The 23,138-nt window shown below is 42.0% G+C and overlaps 1 protein-coding gene across 3 annotated transcripts in view; it reads left to right on the top strand.

The window, feature by feature from the left end:
* Window positions 1-23,138, top strand: part of Myof (myoferlin) — a 147,171-nt gene that overhangs the window by 64,764 nt on the left and 59,269 nt on the right. For 2 of the 3 annotated variants that reach the window (XM_021152562.1, XM_029472658.1), the window contains exons 13-22: window positions 1,457-1,560; window positions 4,658-4,726; window positions 4,943-4,986; window positions 7,295-7,377; window positions 9,593-9,631; window positions 11,088-11,212; window positions 12,408-12,524; window positions 18,441-18,618; window positions 19,700-19,824; window positions 22,956-23,062. In XM_021152562.1, coding sequence (XP_021008221.1) covers window positions 1,457-1,560; window positions 4,658-4,726; window positions 4,943-4,986; window positions 7,295-7,377; window positions 9,593-9,631; window positions 11,088-11,212; window positions 12,408-12,524; window positions 18,441-18,618; window positions 19,700-19,824; window positions 22,956-23,062 — 991 coding nt within the window. The remainder of the gene's footprint in view (window positions 1-1,456; window positions 1,561-4,657; window positions 4,727-4,942; window positions 4,987-7,294; window positions 7,378-9,592; window positions 9,632-11,087; window positions 11,213-12,407; window positions 12,525-18,440; window positions 18,619-19,699; window positions 19,825-22,955; window positions 23,063-23,138) is intronic. The other variant, XM_021152563.1, reaches the window with a different exon arrangement.

Genomic DNA, 23,138 nt, shown 5'->3' with positions numbered 1-23,138 from the left:
TGGCCAAAGTCCTTCTATTTAGGACATTGTCACTAGCACTAGCCGTTTTGGGGTCCCAATTTGGACCTAACAGGTCTCAGGGATCAAGCTCAGGTTGTAGGTCTTAGTGGCTTTACCACTGAGCCATCTCTCTGGCCCTACCTGAAGAAAGTGTACAATTGTGTAACAAAAACATGCTTACAACTGGACTATTAAATATAGTTGAGCAAGTCCAGGAGGATGGCTCGGTAGGTAAAGTAAGCTTGCAAGCTTGATCTCACTTCAGATCCCCAGAATCCATATAAAAGCTGAATGTGGTGGCTTGTGTCTGCAGTCCTAGCACCCCTAAAGCTAGATGGGATGACAAGACAGGGTACTACCCCTGAAGCTGGGTGGGCCAACTAACCAGAAGTACATAGAATAGTGTCAAACAAGAGACACCCTGCCTTAAAAACAAGATAAAAGTTGTAGATAGGCACCTAGCATTATCCTCTGACTTCTGCATACATGTTGTGGCATGCATATGCCCTCGCACACAAAACATGTATACACACATACATATGCAAAATTAAAAATTAAAAATATTTTTAAGACGTGTTGAGCAAAGTATAATATCAACTGTTTGTCCCTACTGTATTATGAGACATGTTTGCTGACAGATTGGACATTTAAACAAATGAGTTACAAAGATTCCAGTTATAAGGACCAAGCTGCCAGCTCAGCATCCTTTCTGCCTCCTCTGCTGGGCTCTGGGGAACAAGACTCTTCCCCAAGATTCCCAGGTGGCTGACCACTCATGCTTCAGGACTTGCTTCTTTTCCTGGGAACACTTCTGTCCTTGCAAAGACTCTAGAGTGTTCCCATTCCACCTTTCTCTTGGAGATGTCTTCTGTAGATTAAATTCAGCTTCACATTCTTCTTCCTACACTGGCCCATTCAACCCATTTCTGACCTCTTTGGAGTTGGTTGAAACACAGAGACACTACATTTGTAATGCATTAATGTGTGAGAGCTATGCTTCTAATTATATTGACTTTGTGTTTCTCTAAAATGTCAGCTGGGCCTGTATCATTTTGACCTGATATACATTCTCCAAACTGGATGTAGACCTGAATTTGGCAATTGCCTTTTACCCTGATCAAATGGATGTCGGGAAAACTATTTCATCTTCCACAAATGATATGTTCTTAACACAGTAATTTATTAGTTTATTTTTCAAATCTCTCTTAATTATTTTAAAACTTCATGAGGAAAAAAATCCTCTCTCTCTGTCTCTGTCTTTCTCTCTTTCTCTCTCTCTCCCCCCTATGTCCCTCTCTCACAAGACAACATTTTTGCTGCTAGTTCTTACCTCCCCAGAGAACAATTCTTCCTAAACCTCTTTTGATGCATTGGGAGATTTTAAATTGTGTTGGAGGACTTTTGTGGTTTTAAGAGAGTAGCTTTGATGCCTTCTGTGTGCTCCGTTCCTTTCCAGTGGATGATGCCTTCTCACAAACAGTGAAGGAAATATTTGGTGGCAACGCAGATAAAAAAAATCTTGTGGATCCTTTTGTAGAAGTCTCCTTTGCTGGGAAAAAGGTTTGTATATAATGTAAATGTGTGTGTCTCTTAGAACAGACATTTAAAGTGTAATGATTTTCTTGATGGTGAATTCCTAGGTATCTTTGGTAATTAGCCTCTGGTCAGTGAACCACTCTGCAGAGACACTGGTTATCTGAATCTGGCTATGCCAGGCTTCTACACAGCCTTATTTTGGAGTAAAAAGTATACAGGACTCAAATGAGAAGAATCTGTCTTTTGAAGATTAGACTAGTGAGACCAACACTGGACTGTCGTAGTTATTTCTCAGGTTCAACCATTCCCTTAATCATGGGCAAAATCCCCAGCCAGCCATTAATCATTCCTAGCCTCCATTCTATTGGTTGGATAAAAAACATCTGACTAAAGGCACCATAGTGGAGGGAAAGGTTTATTTCATTTCACAGGTTACAGTCCATCACTGAAGGCAGTCACACGGGGATTTAAGCAAGAACTCAAATCAGAAAGCACACAGGAACACAGCTTTCTGGCTCAGTCTCTGGCTAGTTTCTAGGCTTACACTTAGCATTTTTACACAGCCCAGGAATACCCACTTAGGGAATGGTGCTGCCAACAGTGGGCTGGGCCATTCTATATCAACTAACAATCAAGACAATCCTCCGCAGACATTCTCATGTGCCATTTTTCATCTAGGTAATTCCTCAAAGGAGACCAGTGCTTCTCATTTTTTTGTGCTGCTGTGACCCTTTAACATGCAGTTCCTCATGTTGTAGTGAACCCCCAAACATGAAATTATTCAGTTGCTACTTCATAACTGTAATTTTGCGACTGTTACGAATTGTAATGTAGATGTCTGATATGCAACCACCTGTAAAAAAGTCATTCAGTTCACAAATGAGTCTTGACCCACAGGTTGAAAACTGCTTCTCTAAACTGTGACAGTCAGGACTCATAAGGACACTTGCAACTCCTGGCTCCCATTGGGCTACTCACCTTCCATGCCCTAACAATGTGCTGAGAAAGGCGAGTAGAGCAGAAAATCCCATCTTAGACCCCGGAAAAGTCAGAGAGACTCTTGTTGTAGGGAAGACCACATCCATCACAGAGATGATCCAAGATGCAGCTTTTATTCCATAGAATAATATACCCTAGACAGTTACAGGAACCAAGACTCAGCATCTTCTTTGTATTTGAGCTATTTAGTTACTAAAACAGGAATCCATACCCAGCACACAGGGGAGTGGATATGATTTCCTAGGAGTGTTGTTGTAGACACCATGGGAGCCCCTGACCCTGGGATAAGATGAAGTCTGATTTGAACTGTAGACTTCACTCTACTCCACAGTCAGCCTTGGCTCCTGAGTTTCAATTTCTTAAACTGTGAATGTGAGTGCTAATGATCTCATAGGGCCTTTGAATTGGTTAATGAGTTTAAGAAGTCATCTGCTTCATATCCTGGGAATATAGAAATGAACACATGGACAGCAATAGTTCTCGCAGAGCTTAGAAGATACAGACTGGCTTAATTTGTTTTCTGTTGCTGGAACAAAATACCTAAGGGTGACTAATTTGTAGAGTAGAAGCCTATTTGGTTCATGGTTTTGAGGCTAGAAAATCTATGAACATATATCATAAATATCTGCTCAGAATCTGGTAAGGATCTTCTACTTCATTGTACCATGGCAGCAGGACCTATGACACGAGAGGTTAAATGTGACAGTTCAAATCTCTCTACTAATGCCATCATGAGATCTCCACTCTTGTGACCTCATAGCTTTCAATTTCTTCCCCCAAAAGCCCTACTTCCAAACTCTATATACATAGGAATTTTGGTGTTATGTTTTCAACTTGTGAGCTTTGGGGAGCAGGCTGAAATTATCACATACTCAGTAAGTGAGAAAATGAGAGTGGAACGATTTTAGTCAGTGCTGAGAACTACACAGAAAGCAAAGTGACAGCAAGCGATAGATGCATGTATATGTATTCATCTGTGTGTGATGAATATGGGCATGTTTGTATGTGTAAATGTGTGTATATATGTATGTGAAGTTATCAACTGGGACGCTTTGGATGAAGTAACATTTGAGCAGAAGGCATGGATGTGTAGCAATCCCAAAGGGTCCAAGCAGGCAGAGGAGAAGAGGAGGAGGCCATGAAGGAAGCCTCCTTTCAGGGAAGGGAAGCCTGTGTGGCTGGGGGAGAGCAAGCAAGGGGGGAAGTGAGACATGAGGTCTGCAGGGGGTGGGCTAGGGAGGGTTTTTATAAGGAAAGGGCTCTGAACTTCGTCCTGTGTGGACTTGGAGGGCTCACAGTAGAGTGGTGTCAGAGTCAGAAGGCAGGAAGGGATTAGGGGAGTCATATGGAAGCCGAGGGCAGATGCTTGTGAGCAAGTATGTCAGGAGCTTCATGAAGAGGTCAGGATTTACTGACATGTTGGGTGGGATCTGGGGTTGGGGAGGGTGTTACACTGACTGACTGTAAGCCTAAACTGGAAATGCCAAGACAGGGGGGATCGGAAGCTGGTCAATTACTAACTATGAGATGCTTGTCAAGTAGTATATAATAACTGTTCAGTAACCTCGGTTCCTGTTACATTCACCTGTTAGATCTGCAGCAAGTGGAGACAGATAAAAACAACCTTTAGTAGACAGGAGAGGCAGAGACCAAGGTTAAACTCAAGCCCATGTCGTATTTAACCTATTTATTGTCAGGAAAAATAAAGCCCAGGGTTTAGGTGTGGATTGCACATGCTCTGTGTGGACAAAGCCCTGGTTCTGTCCCTGTGACTGAGACAAAGGGGAGGAGTCGGGGGAGAGGAAGACAGAAAGGAAGGAATAGGCAGGAAGAAGGAGGAGGGGGTGGAGAGGAAAGGGAAGGAGGAAGAAAAGGTGGGGGAAGGAGGAGGAAAAGGAGGAGGAAAGGGACTGAAGAATCAGTGGAGGAAGGGTTTACAGGTTACTAAGTAAAAAGATAAAAAGTAGACCACTAAAGTCATAATCATACATGCGTGCATGCATGCATGCACGCACACACGCACGCACGCATGCACGCGCGCGCACACACACACATACACACACAAACCTGTTAGCAGTTAGAACTGTGACGACCTACTGGTTTTCTTTGGTGATCTTTGCAGGTGTGCACAAATATAATTGAGAGGAATGCAAACCCTGAATGGAATCAAGTTGTCAATCTTCAGATCAAGGTTTGACTTTCTTTTCTTTCACAAAAACTAAGACTATGGGGGGGATGAGGGGAAGAACTCTTGGAGGGGGAGCCACATTTGGGATGTAAATAAATAAAATAATTACTTAATAAAAAGAAAATTTAAAAAGTAATACAAAAAACCCTAAGAATGTTGACTCCACTAGTTAGTGAAATCATGGAGAAATAACTACCATTTTCTGTTTCTCTTTGACAGTTTCCCTCCATGTGTGAAAAAATAAAACTAACAGTTTATGACTGGTGAGTTGCAAGTGTGTTGTATTCAGCATTAACAAGTGGAACATCTGGGTGCCAAGGGCATCGCATTGATGACCTAACTATCACCTTTTGGTGTATTTGCGATTCTTCTACAAGAAGGGCTAAACTTGGAAGTGGGTGGCAGAGGGCTCTTTAAAAATAAAAACACTAAGGCAATAACAATAGTAATAGAAAAGGCTTTTCCAAAACGTTTTAGAAATCTTAGTTTAGTTGTTCATAAACCAAATAAAGGAGGTGGTCACATGAAAATGCTCAAAGATAAGAAATTAGGACTCTTGTTTCCATGAGGCTGTCCAAAATAGATCAGAAAGAGAGTAAGCCAATTTTTAGGAAGAATCATCAAAATGTCTAAAAACAACTCTTTGTTACTATTAAAAAGGAAAATTGAGAAAGTTGCTTACTTGAAGTGGGAAAATTCATTAATTTAGGCATGGTAGCACACGACTGTAATCCTAGCACTTACAAGGCTTGAAGGGAATTGTGAGTTCTAGGCTATCCTAGGCTACATAATAAGACTAAGGCTCAAGAAAAGAGGGAAAGTAGAGGGAGGAAGGAGGAAGAATGAAAGTGAAGGGGGCATTTATTGAAGAATTCTTACTAGACTAACCTCTCAGAACCAACTAGCTACTGTAAGACCATTCATAGAATGTTCTTGTTGGTTGGAGTGTTCAACTGACAACCCTCATCCCTCTGAGGAAGGGGCATGAACAGGTGTCATCCTCATCTCCATGGTAATGCTGTGGGGCAGGGACCGATCACAGCTTCACTTTACAGTAAGGACTTTGAGGCTCAGAGGGGCCAGGTAGCTTGTCCATAAACCCTTGGTGATTACAGACCCAGCTGGGCTCACATACTTCATGGAAACCCCATATTTCTCCATTGGTCAAATGCATCTGACTTTCATGTTAGGGCGGCATGCTAGGTAGAGGAGAGACTCTTGTTTTGTGACTACCTCACAACTAAGAGCTGCAGCTGAGGTCTGAGGACAGAATATCCCCTTCTTTAATGTAAAAATTTCAAGGCACTGGGGATCCCCAGGTAATCTACAGCAAGAGATTCCAGGACCCCAGGGACCCTTGGGAGTATGGATTTAGCCCTCGTTTAATGGCTTTGGTATCCACTCTGACCTATTGATTCTAGAGCTGGATGTCTGCTGATCGAGCCATTACAGCATCAACTGTCATCTCTATGAATGTGGGCATTCCTGCCCTTTGCAGCCCCCTTCAAGGCATGTGTGTAGATGAGCATGCACAGAGGGCCCCAGCTTCCTGGGAGGAGTTCTTGGGCCCAGATCTAAGACTGCATATCCTGTAGGGTATTTGGAAAATGAAGGGAAGGCTAAGGATTTGAAACCTAGCTGAAGAGGCAGAAAACATTCAAACCTGTGTTTGTGACTTAATACCTGTATATAATATTTTTCTAACAAATTACTTGGATTGGTTACTTCCTATAAGATATTATGCTATGATCTTTCCCCCCACCCCCAAACACTGAGCCTTAGGCTTCAGAGAGGGCAAGCCACTAGATGGTTAATGAATAAAAGGAATGAAACAGATCAATGTTTATAGTACAGTCCCAACCTGAGGCCTCTCTAGGACGCCTACAGAAAGGTACACATCCATATTTGTACTTGTAGTGAATATAGACAAAAAGAACTTTCCCACAATGTAGGTAAGATTTAAGTCAAGCGGCTGTGCTCTGGGAAACAACAGTAGGTGTTCAATACTCATTTTAATTTAATTAAGAGAGATTTTTTCTCTCTTCGATAGATCCTTAGTTACAGCCCATTATACTTGTTAAGCCATTTTAAGCACCATAAAAATTACTGTAGATATGCTAAGATATACCTGACTATTTTACATAATATAGTTACAGTCCACTAATAAATTTGTAATCAATGTAACATATAACTAGTCCGTTCCTTTTTATGACAATGATGTTAACTGTAGCCATTTGAAAATCCTTTGACCTTTCTGCTAATCTCAGTGTCATGACTTCAGAATGCATGGCTTGACTGAATCAGGGTTTCTAGAGTGGCTAGAGAGTCATTGGCATTAGACTGGCAGGCATAGCTGTTGTGTGTACACTCCTGCCTCTAGCTAAACTTTCGTGAATCGAGCTTGGGCAGATGAAGGTGGGAAGCCTCCACATAATCCTTAAGTGCAGGAAAGTCTGAGGCCACTGGACTCGACAGTTTCTGAGGTCTAGACTCTTCTAACTCTTCAGTTAATATTATTGAATTAAAGCTATAACTTCATAGGCAGGAGATGTAACCTCTTGTTTTACACAGGGACCGGCTTACTAAAAATGATGTAGTTGGAACCACGTACCTGTACCTCTCTAAAATTGCTGCCTCTGGGGGAGAAGTGGAAGGTAAGTCACCTGAGGACCAGAGCTAAGCTGGACTCAATGCTTCTAGAAAAGATCAGTGTCGATTGCAACGCTCCGGTAGTGCAATGGTCAGCGAGTAGAACTTACATAGAACGCATGAGCTGTGGCAGTCGCTTAGGAACAGGCTCGATGCCTTAAAAGCAAATGTATCTGGGACTGATGATGCAGGACTGCGACCCCAGCTGCAGAGGAGACTAAGACGGGAGAATCACAATTTGGGGGTCTGTCTGGGCTACATAGGTAGTCTCCTCTAGCCTAAGCAACTTAGTAAGACCCCATATCAAAATAGGAATGAGAGACAAGGTTGGTAACGCCGTCAATCATTAGAGTGTGTTATCTACAGAATAAAAAGTACTGGGTTCAATTTCTAGTACACACACACACACACACACACACACACACACACACACACAGTGAGACCAGTGAGCCTGGCCAATGATATTTTGGTGATAAACAGCACAATAACTAATGACAGAAGCAAATAAGAAGTTATACATTTTCATCTCTCTTGCTCCCATCCAAAACCTTTTTGCCAGGAGCTGTTTATGATAGATTGTATTATAATATATTATATAATAATAATAATAATAATGATAATAATAATAATAATAATAATAAAATGATCATAAGCATGTTAATACCTGCAGCTTGAGTTTTGCAAGGGCCAGTATATTAAACATATTGGGTAAAGTGAAGTAATTTAGAATAAAACTTTGGAGCATCAATGTCTGAAGAGCATCAATATGGGGGAGGAGAGATGGCTCAGTGATTAAAGACACTTACTGCTATGGTATTGCTCGTAGACCTCAACATGGCTTACAACCATCCATAACTCCTGTTTTAGTGGCTCTGATGCCTTTTTAAGGCTTTTGCAGGCACTGTATATATGTGACCCACACATATACACACATGCAGACCAAAATGCTAATACATGTAAAATAAGAAGAAAATAGTATCAATCCCAACCAATGTCAAGAACCTGGAAGATCCAGAGATAGGACAAAGAAGGCACCAGCTTCATATCTTAAGGCATCAAAAAGAAAGACAACTATAAATTTCAGGGAGAACAAAGAGTTAGACAGAAATGCATGGTTCAAACGTAGCGCCACATGTGGCATTACTTTAAGCCAACAGTTGGAAGTCAGAAAGAGATCCCATCTGCACATTCTCTGATGAAGGGATATTAAGACTGCGTAGCTTCAGCAAAGGAAAGAGAAGCATGGCCCCTTTCTCTGCAGAAAACAAGTATTAAAGAGGTTACTATATCATAAGAATTATTTGTTTTGTTTTGTTTTGTGAAACCCACGTCCCCAGCTCGGAACAGAATACACATGCCAGCACCCTTCTGAAATGTAAAACACAAGCACAGAAAATAGAGATTAAGAGCAGACAGAAGGAAGGTGGGAGTGCTCAGGGCCTCTTTTTGCTGAGTGGGCAGTATGGATGTGCCCACTGTAGGTTAAAGAGAACCAGTAGAGGGTAGAAGGTGCCATATCTGTATAGAGAATGCGTAAAAGCAACCCAATCCACTTATAAAGTGGGGAGTCACTAGACAATATCTAACTGTAACGGTTCAAGAAATACTAGTAAACATGTTCTTACTTAATTGTTACAGGCAGTTTCAGCCCCCTTCTCTTGAAAATTTCTGCCATTACAGGTCCTGTGGGTAGCCTCATTTAAAGGCACGAAACAAAAGGAGCAGACCCCTATCCCCTCAACCTCCCACTCCCCCAAGCCCCCTCCCACCACACATGCACACAAAGAAACAACCATGCTCTGCGTCATGTAATCCACAGTTAACTACAGGTGTCTGCTTATATTGCCTCAAACCAAATTAACTTGCATTTTCTGGCCATGGTTCCAGCTAGGGACATGTAAATGATTTATTAAAAGCATGCTGTGTCAGTAACTTCACCTGCTTCCTGTGGCTGTGGGAAGCCAGCTCTTCTCAAATGCTGGGCTCTTTCAAGCAGGCAAGTTTGGGTTATTCACCTGGCTTTGAGTTAGTTGACGGTTAACTGGTAAGACTAGCACACATTAAACAGGCTCCGTGGGATTTGGGTGTGAACTGGGGATCCCTTGCTGCTGCTCGGCTGCTTATCCATCACAGAACACGATTAACTTTGCCGTGTGTGTTTTAAACTCTTCATGTTTCTCTTGTTTTTTTTTTTTAACCAATCATATTTTTACTACATAGATTTCTCATCCTCGGGAGCTGGGGCTGCGTCATATACAGGTTTATGCTTTGTAATTTTGCTGTCTTCTATAGCTTCCTATCCTCTGACACCTTACTAAGAATATATTAATTGATTGCCTTAAAACCTTCTCCTTGATGTTTCAGTGTCTCGAATACCGTTTGGTGAGAGTTAGTGTTTCATGAGTAATGTGTGTTGGTCTTGCATGGCTACATTTAAAGCACATCTGATAGCCAGCCCTTGTGCCCTGTTGCATATTTTCATCTAGAGACACATCATCCTGTGCCACTTTACCGCAAATAATTGTTTGTGAGATATGATACTTTCTGTTATTCATATGTTCAGTGGGTAGAGATGCAGGGCATTACTAAATCTATAGTTTCAATAATGTGTGAAGTATCTCTGTCCCATTTTCGATGTGAATCTCTAGGTTAGAAGATATTGATACTTTCCATTTTTCACACCTCCCTAGTACCGGATATCCTACCATGCACTTTGGTTTGTACAGACCTTGCCGTTTTTTGCAAGTTTCCTCAATGCTGACCATCACAGTTCTCCTAACACAGATGCCATTGTTCCTCTAGATGAGGGCTCTGAGTTGGAGAAGCACAGGCATTAAGCAACCTTCTAACATGAACATTCTTTCTCTGAGATTCTCTGATTCAATCCTTTATTCCTACCCAATAACCTACCCTACTCCTCTGAATGTTAAAGACATAAAATCAAACTAGTGAACCAAAGTTTGACCTCCTTGTATCATCCAAGGATGCTCTACCTCTGCTTTCTGGAGGAAAAGGCATCCTTCTTTCACTTGGGAGCCATTCAGCTTGATGAGAAAACTCTTGTATCCCCTATTTCCTCTTGATTGGCTGTTTCTTTGCATTGCCCTCAGTACCCTTTATTGAGGGGTAATCTTGCTAAGTCCAAGTATCAAAGACAGAATTTATCAAATGATCATTGGGGAGAGAAAGCAATGAATGGTAATCTGTTTAACAATTCAGAATAGCGATACAGTCTTACCACTGTAAGGAACTCATTGACACAGCTAAATTTCTAGTGTACTTTTAACGGCACCTATAATACTACTTATGGTTAAATGACATCTTTACAGATGATATTAAATAAATCTGATACATCATTTAAATGACTTCTTAAAAGAACAATATCTTTTACTCCAGCTATGACAACTATTTAATATGTCAGTTATAAACTTGCAAAAAATGTGAACAACTTGAAAATCTTATGATCCTTTTTAAAGTAGCACTCTTTTTGTAAATATAAGTTTGTCTGAATTATCTCAATTTTTTTGTTTAATATTTTAAAGCGATAGTAAAATAGAAATACGGCAGGTCCCACAGTGTTCATAATTTTCACTAATGCAACTAATTCACCAACTAGAGGGAAAACTTCATCTCACCTAACTGACTAATAACTAATATTTATTTCTGTAACTTGAACGTTAAGACCTGAAATCTAATGGTGCTGTTTATGTCTCAGCAACGACAGGAGAGACAGAGGTGGGGTTTGTCCCAACATTCGGACCTTGTTATTTGAACCTTTACGGAAGCCCCAGAGAGTACACAGGATTTCCAGATCCCTATGATGAGCTGAACTCAGGAAAGGTTGGTTTAACAATTAGGGTTGTGATTAACGAACACTGGTTACTGGGATTCCTTCTTATAAAAGGAATAAGTATCTCATGCCAGAAGCACTTATATTCTCCACCCCTAACACAGACATACCATTCAGCTGATAAAGTGTTAAAGGAGAGAAGTCCTATCCTTCTTAAGCCTTAGAATTAAAGAATAAAAAAAGGATCCTGGAAGGCCACGCATAGTAGCAGACACCTTTAATCTCAGCACTCAGGAGGCAGAGGCAGGTAGATCTCTGTGAGCTTGAAGCCAGCCAGGTCTATACAGTGAGTTCTCGGTCAGCCAGAGCGACATAACAAGATTCTGTCTAAAAAAAAAGGATAAGGATCCTGGTGACTGAGTAATACAATGGGATAAGTGGCATCCCACAGCCGTTCACTCTTCAACTTTACATTAACGGAAAACATCAGCAAAGTGGACGGCCAATGCTGGCCTCCTTCTCTAATGCATGGTCCAGGATCTGCAGTGATAACATGACTGGAGACCCTGAGCTGTGCTTGAACATCATCTCACAGATGGGAAAGTCTCTTTTGACTCCAGTAGAAGTTAAATGTATTTTGGTTATTTACTCCCCTCCCCTAGTGCTCAAAAAATATTATAATAGAGAGAAAGCTGTGGGTAGGGGACAGTGAAGACAGACAAGGACTTGGGAGCCTTCTATTTCTCTCTAGGAGATTCTATGGGCATCCACTGTTGAGTGGGGCGGGAGAAGGATCTACTCTTGACTTCTGTATTTTAGCATACCCAGAGCATCTTGATCTTTTGCTTCCTGACCATTCTGAGACTTGTCTGGTTGCCACATGAGAGTTTCTTTATTATGAGAAGAGGAGAAAGGGATCCAAGTTAATAAATAGACAAAAATGCAGGATTGTTCCGATGAACTGAGATGGAGGAGGCTTGGAGCCTGTTCTCCTTCACCACCCTGCTTCAGGAACTCCTTCCAGCTCCAGAATACAGCTTCAAGGGCTCCAGCCTTAGTCAAGCTAAGAGCCTTTTCTACCCTAGCATCTCATGACATCATTTGGAATCCATCTGGAAGTAAATGATTCTGCCTTTAGATATTAAGGACTTGTGTGTTAAAGTAGTGTTAGCCTGATTTCATACACGGAGGTTCTCTGGCTGTGGTCCTTGTCTATGGGAATAATTTTGTGTTCTTGGGTTTCAGGGAGAAGGGGTGGCCTACAGAGGCAGGATCTTCGTGGAACTGAACACGTTCCTTGAAAAGAAGCCACCAGAAAAGAAGCTGGAGCCCATTTCCAGTGACGACCTTCTGGTTGTTGAGGTAAATGTCAGTGTGAGCACAGCCTGGGATGGAAGGGATTGGAGGGACTCAGAGTCATCTGTGGGAGACTCGGAGAAAGATCTGCTTCATAGTAAGTCCCTCCAACATCCCCTTGATATAGCCCTGACAGCCCTATGAAGATAATGAGGCTTGCTTCAGCCACTGAGATGTTAACTGGTATATTAACTTTTAGTACTCTGACCAAAATTGAAGGATAGACAACTTCAGGGCCAAAGGATTCATTCTGGCTCACTGTTTCTGTAGGTTCATGTCCATGGTTGTACAGTCCCATGTAAACCGGATAGAACAAGATTATGGAAGGCGTGTGCAGCTAAGGACCTCTTCAGTATGGATAGGCAACAGAGAGAGGGAACAGAAAAAGATGCCAGTATCTTACAGTCCTTTGTGACCTGCTTCCTGCACCTCTTACTGTCACCAACTCTTGACAGTGCCATCATGATATAAATTCAGCAAGGGATAATTCATTAGTGATATCCAAGAACTCATGTCTCTGGAAACACCAAGAAATTCCCATAGGCGTGACTAATCTTCTCGATTTGTTAATCCAGTCAATCTTAAAATAAAGACTCACCACTATATGTGTGTGTGTGTGTGTGTATGTATGTATATATTCATAAAAACAGAGTGCCCAGACAGTCCCCTTGGATGGAGAGATTGAGGTTGTGAGGAAGAGCCCTTCCCCTGGATGGCTTACATAACAGAGTTACCCTGTTCCCACTTTCACAGGCGGCTGCTACATCTCCGGTTTCATAGTGATAAGGACATGCCTGCTTCCTGCTGACATTACAATGCCTCTAAGTCCCTTTTTCCTTCAAGACAGGAAGTCTTCTAAGTTCACCTCTCTGTTTCCAAGACTCTCAGGTCACCATTCTTGAGACACACACCTCTGAACTGTTTGGGAGAGCAACTGACTCACAGACACTCCTCCGCCCAGGGCCTCTTCTGGCTTGTTCTAGATTGCCCTGGGCCACCAATTCTCTCAGGCTGCTGCACCCTCCATTCCTGGAACTGAACATTTCCCTCTTTTTCCCGTGTTGTAGAGAAACTAAGCAACAACTTTACAAAGATGTCAGTTCTGAATCAAGTGAACAGTAGGAGGGCTGACATGAAGTGGCTGCTCTCAGAGCCATGAGCTCTGGCAGCTCTCTGTCTCTGTCTCTCATCCTTCCTGTCTGTTTCCAACATGCCTTCCTATGGCTTGGTCCAGTTAGTACCTTGAACACATTCTTATTTCAGCTTTCAGGCCCAGTTCTCACAAGCTCTTAGCTGAGCCAGGACAGTTTTCTTCCTTGAAGTCAACTAATGTCTGGCAGTTATAAAATCTGACCCCTTTTAGGATGACCAACAGAAGAATAGCTACTCATTGTAGCTGGGACTCTTCTCTCCCGCCCTCCATGGCGGTGTTCACTGACTTCCACTAGGATGATTAGGTCAGGCTGGTGCCTAAAGCAGCACTGGTAGACTTACCCATCATACACGCTTGGGGTTTGGGACATCTAGAGCTCAGCCTTTTGGTTGCACCAATTTCAATATAGGTTGCCTTTCTCTTCACCCCTCACTTTGTCTCTTCTAGGAACAAGGCATAGGGCACAACTGTACACAGAGGGGAAAAAGCAAGTTAGCAAAGATCATAGCCTGGGCAAAACTGCTGCCCTGGAAGTTTATGTTACCATATAGAATGATTCAATTTGGGTAATATAAATAGTAAAAGAACTATAGGAGGCATGTGCTTTTAAACCCACCCATGAAGATTGCCCAAAAGAAGGATGTGTGATCTGTCTTGAATATACGTTCACATGTCTGCCTCTAGAATCCAGAACTGTTTACTGTTTTTCTAAGACTTAGCCAATCTCTTAAAGCAGGTTCACAGGCTATTAAAATAAGCCATTAAGAGATAACTGTTAAGAAATTTCTAGTCCTTCCTAATCCCATATATATGTATATATTTATGTATGTATGTATGTATGTATGTATGTATGTATGTATGTATGTATTCTCTAGTAAATGCTATAGTGCTGTTCTTGGATTTAGGTTTTGATTACTCCTGAGTTATCCCTGTCTCTTGGTGTATAGTATGGCATGGCTGTGCTAAGCTGAGACTTTAAATTAAGTATCCTCAATGGCAAGTATATAAATACACTCCCCACACCCCAGTACACCTACCCAAGCACAGGGCATGCTCAGCAGAGAGAGTGAGATGCGGTGGCCCATTAATCCAACACAGGTGCAGCGACTCTGCGTTAAGATCAGAAATTGTCCCCCTACCCCTAATTTTCAGTTACTTTGTTATAATTCCTGGGGATATCCCAAAATGTGATGAGGCTCTTGTAGTCAGAGAATCGCTATGATCTCAGGAAGACAGACCTTGTAAGTTAGTACGGTCTGAGTGTTTGTGTCACCCCAGAAGTCATATGTTCAAATCTAACCTCCAGAGTGAAAGGGTTAGGAATTAGGGCACTTCGTGGTGATTAGGGTGAGGAACCTGGGAAGGCTTCTGTGGACAACTGTGCGGGCATTGCATGAGAACATCCCAGGGTTTCTGATGGAATCTTGGCTGGGATGTCTGTGTGCAGGGCAAACTTCGGCAGATGCAGTCTTCCCCACTCAGTGAGTACCCCGTGCTCTTTCTTTGTTCTCTGTGGACCCTGGCGTAATTGATAAGTACCATATCAATCTCAATCCTTCCTTCTGGAACCGGTATTAGGTTCGGGGTGTTTTGTTTGGTTTTTTGTTTGTTTGTTTGTTTGTTTGTTTCGGTTGCTGTGACAAGATACTGGACAAAGGCAACTTTAGAAAAGAGGGGTTAATTTTGGCTTTAAGTTCAAGAGTACGTTCCATCATGGTAAGGAAGGCGTAGTAGCAGGAGCTTGTGGTGGCTGGTCGCACCAGTTTCCTGGGGAGCTTAAGCCTGGATATTTGCTCTTAAAAGCTTCCCTAGCTTAGTCCACTGCTTTGGCCCTGGAGGAGCTGGGGACACTGAAGCCATTTATCTGGAGCCTGCTGCTGCTGAGCTGTGCTTGCAATGACGCCCCCTCAGTTACACATGATTCAAGAATACTGGGAGAATTGGAAGCGTAAATGTGAATTTTCTAAGGACTTAAAAGAAGGAAGTTATTTGTTATTAGTCATACTTTTCTTTTATTATGGCTTCCTCATAAAGCAGGACAAGATGACTGTCATGATCAGCTCCATTTTTTCTTTTGGATCTGCCCAGAACCCCACCTCATGAACGGTGATGGGCTCACATTTACGGTGGTGGGGTTGGGGGGTCTCTCACTTCAGTTAGCCAAGTCTAGAAATTCCATCACAGACTCAGGGCCCAAACTATATTTCCTTTTTCTTAAAAAAAAAAAAAAAAAACAACTTCCCTTTTCTTAAATCATGCTTAGTGCTTTATAAAGGAGAAGTTATGTTGCATATAAAATTATGACTAAAATTGAAAGTGGAGCTGAGGTTGCAGCCAGCGATTTAGAAAGAATTCTGCAAGGGCTCGGAGGAGTTTCTGACAGAACCTTCTTAGAGGGCTCTGCTCTCTATCTGCTATAACAAAATTGCCTTTCACCAAAATGGCGACTTCACAGCCATGAGCTATCTAGGGGACTGTTCCCTTCTCTTTCTACCTCTACAAGACTACAAGATGATAAAAGTTCTCACGACAGCCAGGCATGGCAAGGCATATTTATAATACCAGCACCTAGAGACTGAACTAAGAAGGTTGTGATTTCAAAGCCAGCCAAGGCATAGTGAGAGCTTGTCTCACAAAGAAACAGAACAAAACACGTTCTTAAAGCAGACCCCACAAAATAAAAATAGAATCACTATAGAATCTAGCAGTTGCACTTCTGAGTGCAGACTCAAAGGGTTTGGAAGCAGGAACGTGCACACCAAGTGTTGTTCATCATAGCCAAAAGGTGGAAGCTTCGTGTGTGTCTATCAAAATGAAGTGTTTTCATACAACAAAATAGAACTGGGGAAAGGGGAAAGTATATGTACCACAACGTGGATGATATAGAAGACATTGTGCTAAGTGAATTACACACAGCACAGGATAACTACATACCACACAGTCAAAGAAGCTAGCCTAGTCAAATTCAGAGGCAGAAAGAGAATGGTAGCTGCCAGGAGCTGGAGGGAGGGAGAAATGGAGAGTTTTTATTTGAACGTCAGCTTTGTAATGTGAAAAGAGTTCTAGGCCTGGGTGGGTGGTTATAGCACAGTGATATAAATTTACTTGATCTCTTGTGTAATGGGGTAAGTGCCCTCTATATAGTGATGGAGACATACATTTATGTTTTGTTAGGAAAAGATCATTGGTTCGGGGTCAGAGGGCTGGAGAGACGACTCAGCATTTAGGATCACTTACTGCTCTTGCAGAGAGGGTTTGATTACTACTACACATATGAGGACTTACAATTGCCTGTAATTCCAGTTTTAGGGTGCCCAACAGTTTTATGACCCCTGTGGCTCCTGCAAAGACTTGGTTCACAAGGCACTTGCGCGCGCGCGCGCACACACACACACACACACACACACACACACACACAAAGCAAACATGTTTTCAAAAGAAAAAGACAATTTAAATAAAGCCATAGGACCTGGGAGGAGTTGAGCGGGATGAACAGTACACAAATACATTGTATACATTCTCAACAAATAATAGCACAGTGACAAGTAAACCATGATCAGCGACTAGAGGATAACAAGATGTTTGCTTGGTTTTGGTTGATTTGAGGGGGAAAGTGTCTTTTGATACTGAGAGGGGACAGAGGACTTCCCATCGCTGCAGTAGGTAAGATGCATGGGAAGGCTCTCCCTTTAACAGTTTTTCTCAAGTACTTCATTTAGTGATGTAAAGTAGAGACCCCCTCCGGAGCCCTGGGGAATGGGAATGACTGCTGTGACAGCTCAAACAAGCATCAGCAAGAAAGGAAAAGCTTGTAAATAATTATGTCTGGTTATGCTTAATAAATAAAGAGAATCTCGGTTTAGTTTAGTTTTGTGTTTTTGGATGTTTTGGAGACCATTGTCTGGGTATCTCTGTAAATAGATATCCAATTTTTTTTTTGCCTCATACAAGCGAGCTCCACCCACGATTTGTGATCCATTCAATTGAATAAAGGCCATGGTATAGATTGAAAGAGAAAGAAAGGATCAGTCAAGTTACTCAAGGGGAGAAAGAGAGACAGAGACAGACAGAGAGACAGAGAGAAACTGAGGGTGCAAGCAAGAAAGAGAGAAAATATAATTCACTCATTTTTAAATTGAAAATTAAAATCTTTATTGTTATTTTTGATTAGAAAATTAATACTTAGGTGACTCGAAATATCAAACACGTATAAGTCAGAAAATAAAGTTGCCACCTCTCTCTGCCTTCTATGATAGTATTGCTGTTATATTTTTTCAGACCCTCTTCATGTGCATCAATATTAAAAAGTATTATTGAATGAATTCATTTTAAATATATCCGTTTAGAGCAGGGGATATATTGCTCTAGTAGAGTGCTTGCCTAGCATGTATAAAGATCTGAGATTTATCACCAGGAAAGTAAGTAATAATAAAATAAAACCCTCCCCTTTCCTATGCTTGCACTGAGACTGACTTACGTTGTTATGAGTTTTCACCCTATTTTAACAGCAACGTAATTTGTTTAAAGCACGACTTGTAGACACGTACATTGTTCTCCCCCTCTGTCAATCATTTCCATGGTGATAATCCTACTACTTTAGTCTCTGCCCACCTACATGAGAAGGAGAGTTGACTGGTCCAAGAACATAGCCCTATGGCATTTAGTACAGCACGAATCAACTAGGCTTAGCATTTCATCTGCTGGGAATCCACATACAGATACAGACACATGAAGTGGTACTGAACCTTACGTCTATTCCTACTTTTCAGAAATACCAGCGAAGGCGGAAGTACAGCCTGTCCGCCGTGTTCCATTCAGCCACCATGTTGCAAGATGTTGGTGAGGCCATTCAGTTTGAAGTCAGCATTGGGAACTATGGCAACAAGTTTGATGCAACCTGTAAACCTTTGGCATCAACCACTCAATACAGCCGTGCAGTATTTGACGGTAAGACTGGTGTGAAGTTCTCTCTTATTCATGCGTACAGAGGGCAAACCCCAGGACAAGAAGCATATACTGTATTTTCACTCCGAGGGCCATTATCCTCAGCATCTCATTAGTCAATTTAAGAAAGGGCATTGGATTTTAGGTACCCATAAGAGTCGCTAAATCCATGGAACAGTGCCCCAGGCTGGACACAAGAGCTCATAAAATCCCAAGATGATAACCCCACTGAATACTACACTCCCTAAAGCAGCTGCACCCCACCAACTGCAAATCCCTCTTAGATTCGGTGGTTGACAATGGTGGCACTCTGGCTCAGACACTGGAAAAGACAGAGTGATTCTCACCAGTGCTCACCCAGTCCTGTCACCCAGCTGTCTTTTAAAAGATTTTGTTTCTCTTTTTAATTGTATGTTTGTGTATATGGCCCGGTACACATAAACAGCCCAACAGAACTGCTATATTTTTACCTAAATTTTTTTGTATGAGCAAATTTAAGACATAAAATGCCCCAGAAAATGTGAGGCGTTTAGTCTTAATTACAGAAAGCCTCCGAGTCATGCCAACTCCATGTGGGCAGCCGAGGTTTGCAAAGAACAGGGTGTGGGGTGGGGTGGCTCTTCTTTCAGCAAAAGCAATCATTTAAAAGCACAGTTCCACGGAGAAACAGTGAGTCTAACCTCCAGTGCTCTGCACTCTACCATGCCATATGATGTAACCATCAGGGGTGCTCCGCCGTGTGGTCCTGAACCACAAATTGTTCCTAAGATGGTTGTCCTCCCTGTGCTGGTGTTTTAGAAAGGTTTACAAAACAAAAGAAGGAACCATCTATTCCTCTGTTGCTTGCCTGATTAAAATTGATGAGTCAGAATAGTGCCTGGGTGTGGCTCAGCAGTAGAGAACTGTCCTAGCTTGTAGGAGGCTCTGGGTTTAATCTCCAGCTCCCCAAACAGCAAACAAACCTTAGCCAAGACCATTCCCTGGGCCTGTGTTTTAATGAGTAGCTCTGTTCACACATCTATGTAACAAATATGCTGTCTTTTTCAAGTGTCCCTGTTCACTGACTCCTGACACTCCTTACCAGGGAACTACTATTACTACTTACCTTGGGCCCACACGAAGCCCGTTGTCACCCTGACTTCCTACTGGGAGGATATTAGTCACCGCCTGGATGCAGTGAACACTCTGCTAGTCATGGCAGAACGGCTGGTGAGTTATCTGTCCAGCATTTCCTTTTAGCAGACCGTAAGGCAAGCACGGGGTAATATACACGCTTGGCAACTGTAGCACAAGATCTTAAACACACAATGGTCAACAATAGAGCAGTTCAGTAACGACTGAGGAAATGGTCCGGAGCTTGTACAAGTTCACTGGTACTGGTGCCCACTCTTTCCCCATGGCTGTCCTAACCTTTACTAAGGAACTAAGGAGTTACCTCAGTCCATCCCTTAGAGACAACTCACCAGGACATCCACCCTCCAGCCTAAAGGGAGGAAAAAACATGAGACGGTGACAAGAGCCCCTCATTAGGGAAAATTAGGAAGTCATACCCAGATTTCTGCTCACTTTCCATTCACCAGAATTCCAGTCCTACAGCCACACCCACCACGAGGAAGTCTAGCCTTACGTGTGTGTGAGCACATGCCAGGAGAAAGGCTTTCTTACTGAGAAAGACAGGAGGATGTAGAAGGCTGGAGGGCAGAGGATTTGCATATAAGGGATGCTTTGTTCCAGTAGCCGGGTGCCACTTGTACAACTTTGCTCTCATTACAGGGATAGTTTCTGCTATGGGAAGAACCAGGGCTGCCAGTCTCTGCTCTTGCTTCAGACTCGGGGAACACTCCTCTGAAGCCTGAAGGAGGTTGGGGTGGGGGTCCCTCTGGTAGACCTGCCTAAGAACAGACATGTTATTGATCGTCTTCTTGACATTGGTAGGCTACAACAGTGAGGAGAAAGGTGCCACATTTGGGACATTTCTACTTAATTTAAGATACTAAATTACTTCTATAAAATCCATTCAGTATTAATGTTGATTTAGAGTGTGGGGAAAAGGGTGTTTGAACATAACCAATCCATCTCATATGTATGGAAATATCACATTAACCTCATGTGATTAAAATAAGTTAATAATTTCAGTTTATATTAATATCATTTTTATAAATGATAGACCAAGATATATAAGAAAATATCTGATGAAAAACTCCATAGCAAAAAAAAATTATTGCTTTTTTATATACAGGCAGCTTTATATCAAAGATATATATATATTTCTACCATTTTTCTTCTCCACCAAAATGGTGCATGTGAATGCCCTGGCTGATGCCCTCAAGAATAGCAACAAGGCATGTGCCAGGTCTTTATTAGGTTCCAAAGTTACAGTGTGGCTTCTGTCTGTGGTGAGGGGCATGGTTGCATTGGGGAATTTGAAATCATTGATGACTACAGATCTGGGCAGATCGTCCTGAACCTCACAGGCAGCAAGTGATCATGAGTGTGGAGTGATCAGCCCCAGATTGAACACGAAGCTCAAACCCATCACTTGGTTTCATTGTGCTGACAGCCCCAGGGAGTGCCGCAGACCATGACGAGACAAACATACTTACAAATAAAAGGCCTCCAGGTGTCGGGGGTGGGAGCACCAATATAGAAGGATAATTGACCTTCAGTGTAATTTCCCATTTCGTAAAGGTGAAATGGAGGGGAATGGGTAGACAGCTCTGTGAGTAAGAACATTTGCTTCTCTTCCAGAGGACCTCGGTTCTCTTCCTGGAACTCACATCGCAGCTCACAGTCACCTGTAGCTCCCATTCCAAGGGATCTGTTGCCCTTTTTTTGGCTTCCAAAAGCACCAGGCATATGTGTGGTGCACAGACATACATGTTGGCAAAACACTCGTGCATATAGAATAAAAAATGAATAAAATTAAATGAATATTTATACGTTTTAATTTATAAAATTTAAAATTAGTATTTGTAAAAATAAAGTTGAAATTGACATGAAATATTTTTAGATTTATTTATTTATTTTATGTTTATGAATACACTGCCACTCTCTTCAGACACACCAGAAGAGGGCATTGGATCCCATTACAGACGGTTGTGGGCCACCATGTGGTTGCTGGGAATTGATGGACTCAGGACCTCTGGAAGAGTAGTCAGTGCTCTTAGCTATCGAGGCATCTCTCCAGCCTAAAATACTATATTTTTTATTAGTTTTCATTTTCCTTCCTCAAGGGAGTTGGTGGAGAACTGGCCAAACTTCTAATTATGTTGGGGCCATTTCTCGGGAATTTTCTTGCCCTGATTCTCCTTCTCATCTCCCTCCACTGACCAAGTTGTCTGAGCTCAGGCTAGTCTTGACAAAGAGAGTGGCTTTCCATGACCAGGACTTTGGCTAGGCCTAGCGGGCACTCCCTTCCCCTCTCTGTTGGCAGATGCTCAACTCTAGCACATCAGCATGTTCTGGGCTTAGCTTGTACTTTCTCAACTCCAGCCCTGAAATAACCATTTCTCTAAGATCCTGTGGTCCCTTTAATAGGAAGTGACATTTGAAAAACAAGATCTAGAGTGCTCATGACTGCTGCTATATTGTTGCTTATAGGCCTTGCCAGCCAAGAAGTTCATGGTCACACTCATTTGCATGTGCATGTACATACATACATATATGCATATATTTATTGTCTATATCTGTTAAAATATTGAAGGCCTGAACAGTGTCTCCAATTTTAATCTACCACCAAGGACTTACCTTGGTAGTAAGATTAAAACTCTTGCCTACAGTGAGATTCCAGCTTCTGCCATCCTAACTGTAATGGTTGATTTGTTCAAACTTAAACTCCATACGTCAGCCACTGTGCACAAGTTCACAGTGATTCACATTTGATACAGTTAGGTTGCCTTTGCCTTGAAACTAAGGACAGATAGTTAAAATGCTGTTTTCATAGGTTACGTGGGTTAGTTCAACTGTCCATCTGAAATATATCTGAGTCCATACTATTTACATATATATCCTTTTGAGGGTTCCCTCACCTATTCCTGATGGTTTCTTCCTGTTTGTTTTTGGAGTACATAAAATATTTACATAGTTACAAAGGTCAAAATACAAGACAAGGCTTTCTCTATTGCTTAAACTTATCAGTGTTGATTGCATTTTGAATAAAAGTAAATAGCACGAGGCTATGGTAAATATCAGTGAGTGAGAACAAAGCCCTCTGGCTTTCTGTAACAAAATCTTTTTATGTCCCTACCCCTCTACTCACCCTCTACCCTGCCTTGGAAATAACACTTTCTTGGACATAATGGCAGTTACACAGTTATCTCTCCTCTTTCTTGATTCTTCAGCAATCAAACATAGAGGCTGTAAAATCAGGGATCCAGGGTAAAATTCCTGCAAACCAGTTGGCGGAGGTGTGGCTGAAGCTGATAGATGAAGTTATAGAAGACACGAGGTACAGTAATCCTCTTCCTATCTGCACGTCCCCAGCATGCCCTGAATTCTAAGACTGTAGGTGCTTCTCCAATCTT

Source organism: Mus caroli, chromosome 19 (genome assembly GCF_900094665.2).
Source record: "Mus caroli chromosome 19, CAROLI_EIJ_v1.1, whole genome shotgun sequence".
In the NCBI taxonomy this organism is placed as follows: Eukaryota; Metazoa; Chordata; class Mammalia; order Rodentia; family Muridae; genus Mus; species Mus caroli.
This window is presented reverse-complemented; position numbering and strand designations above follow the sequence as displayed.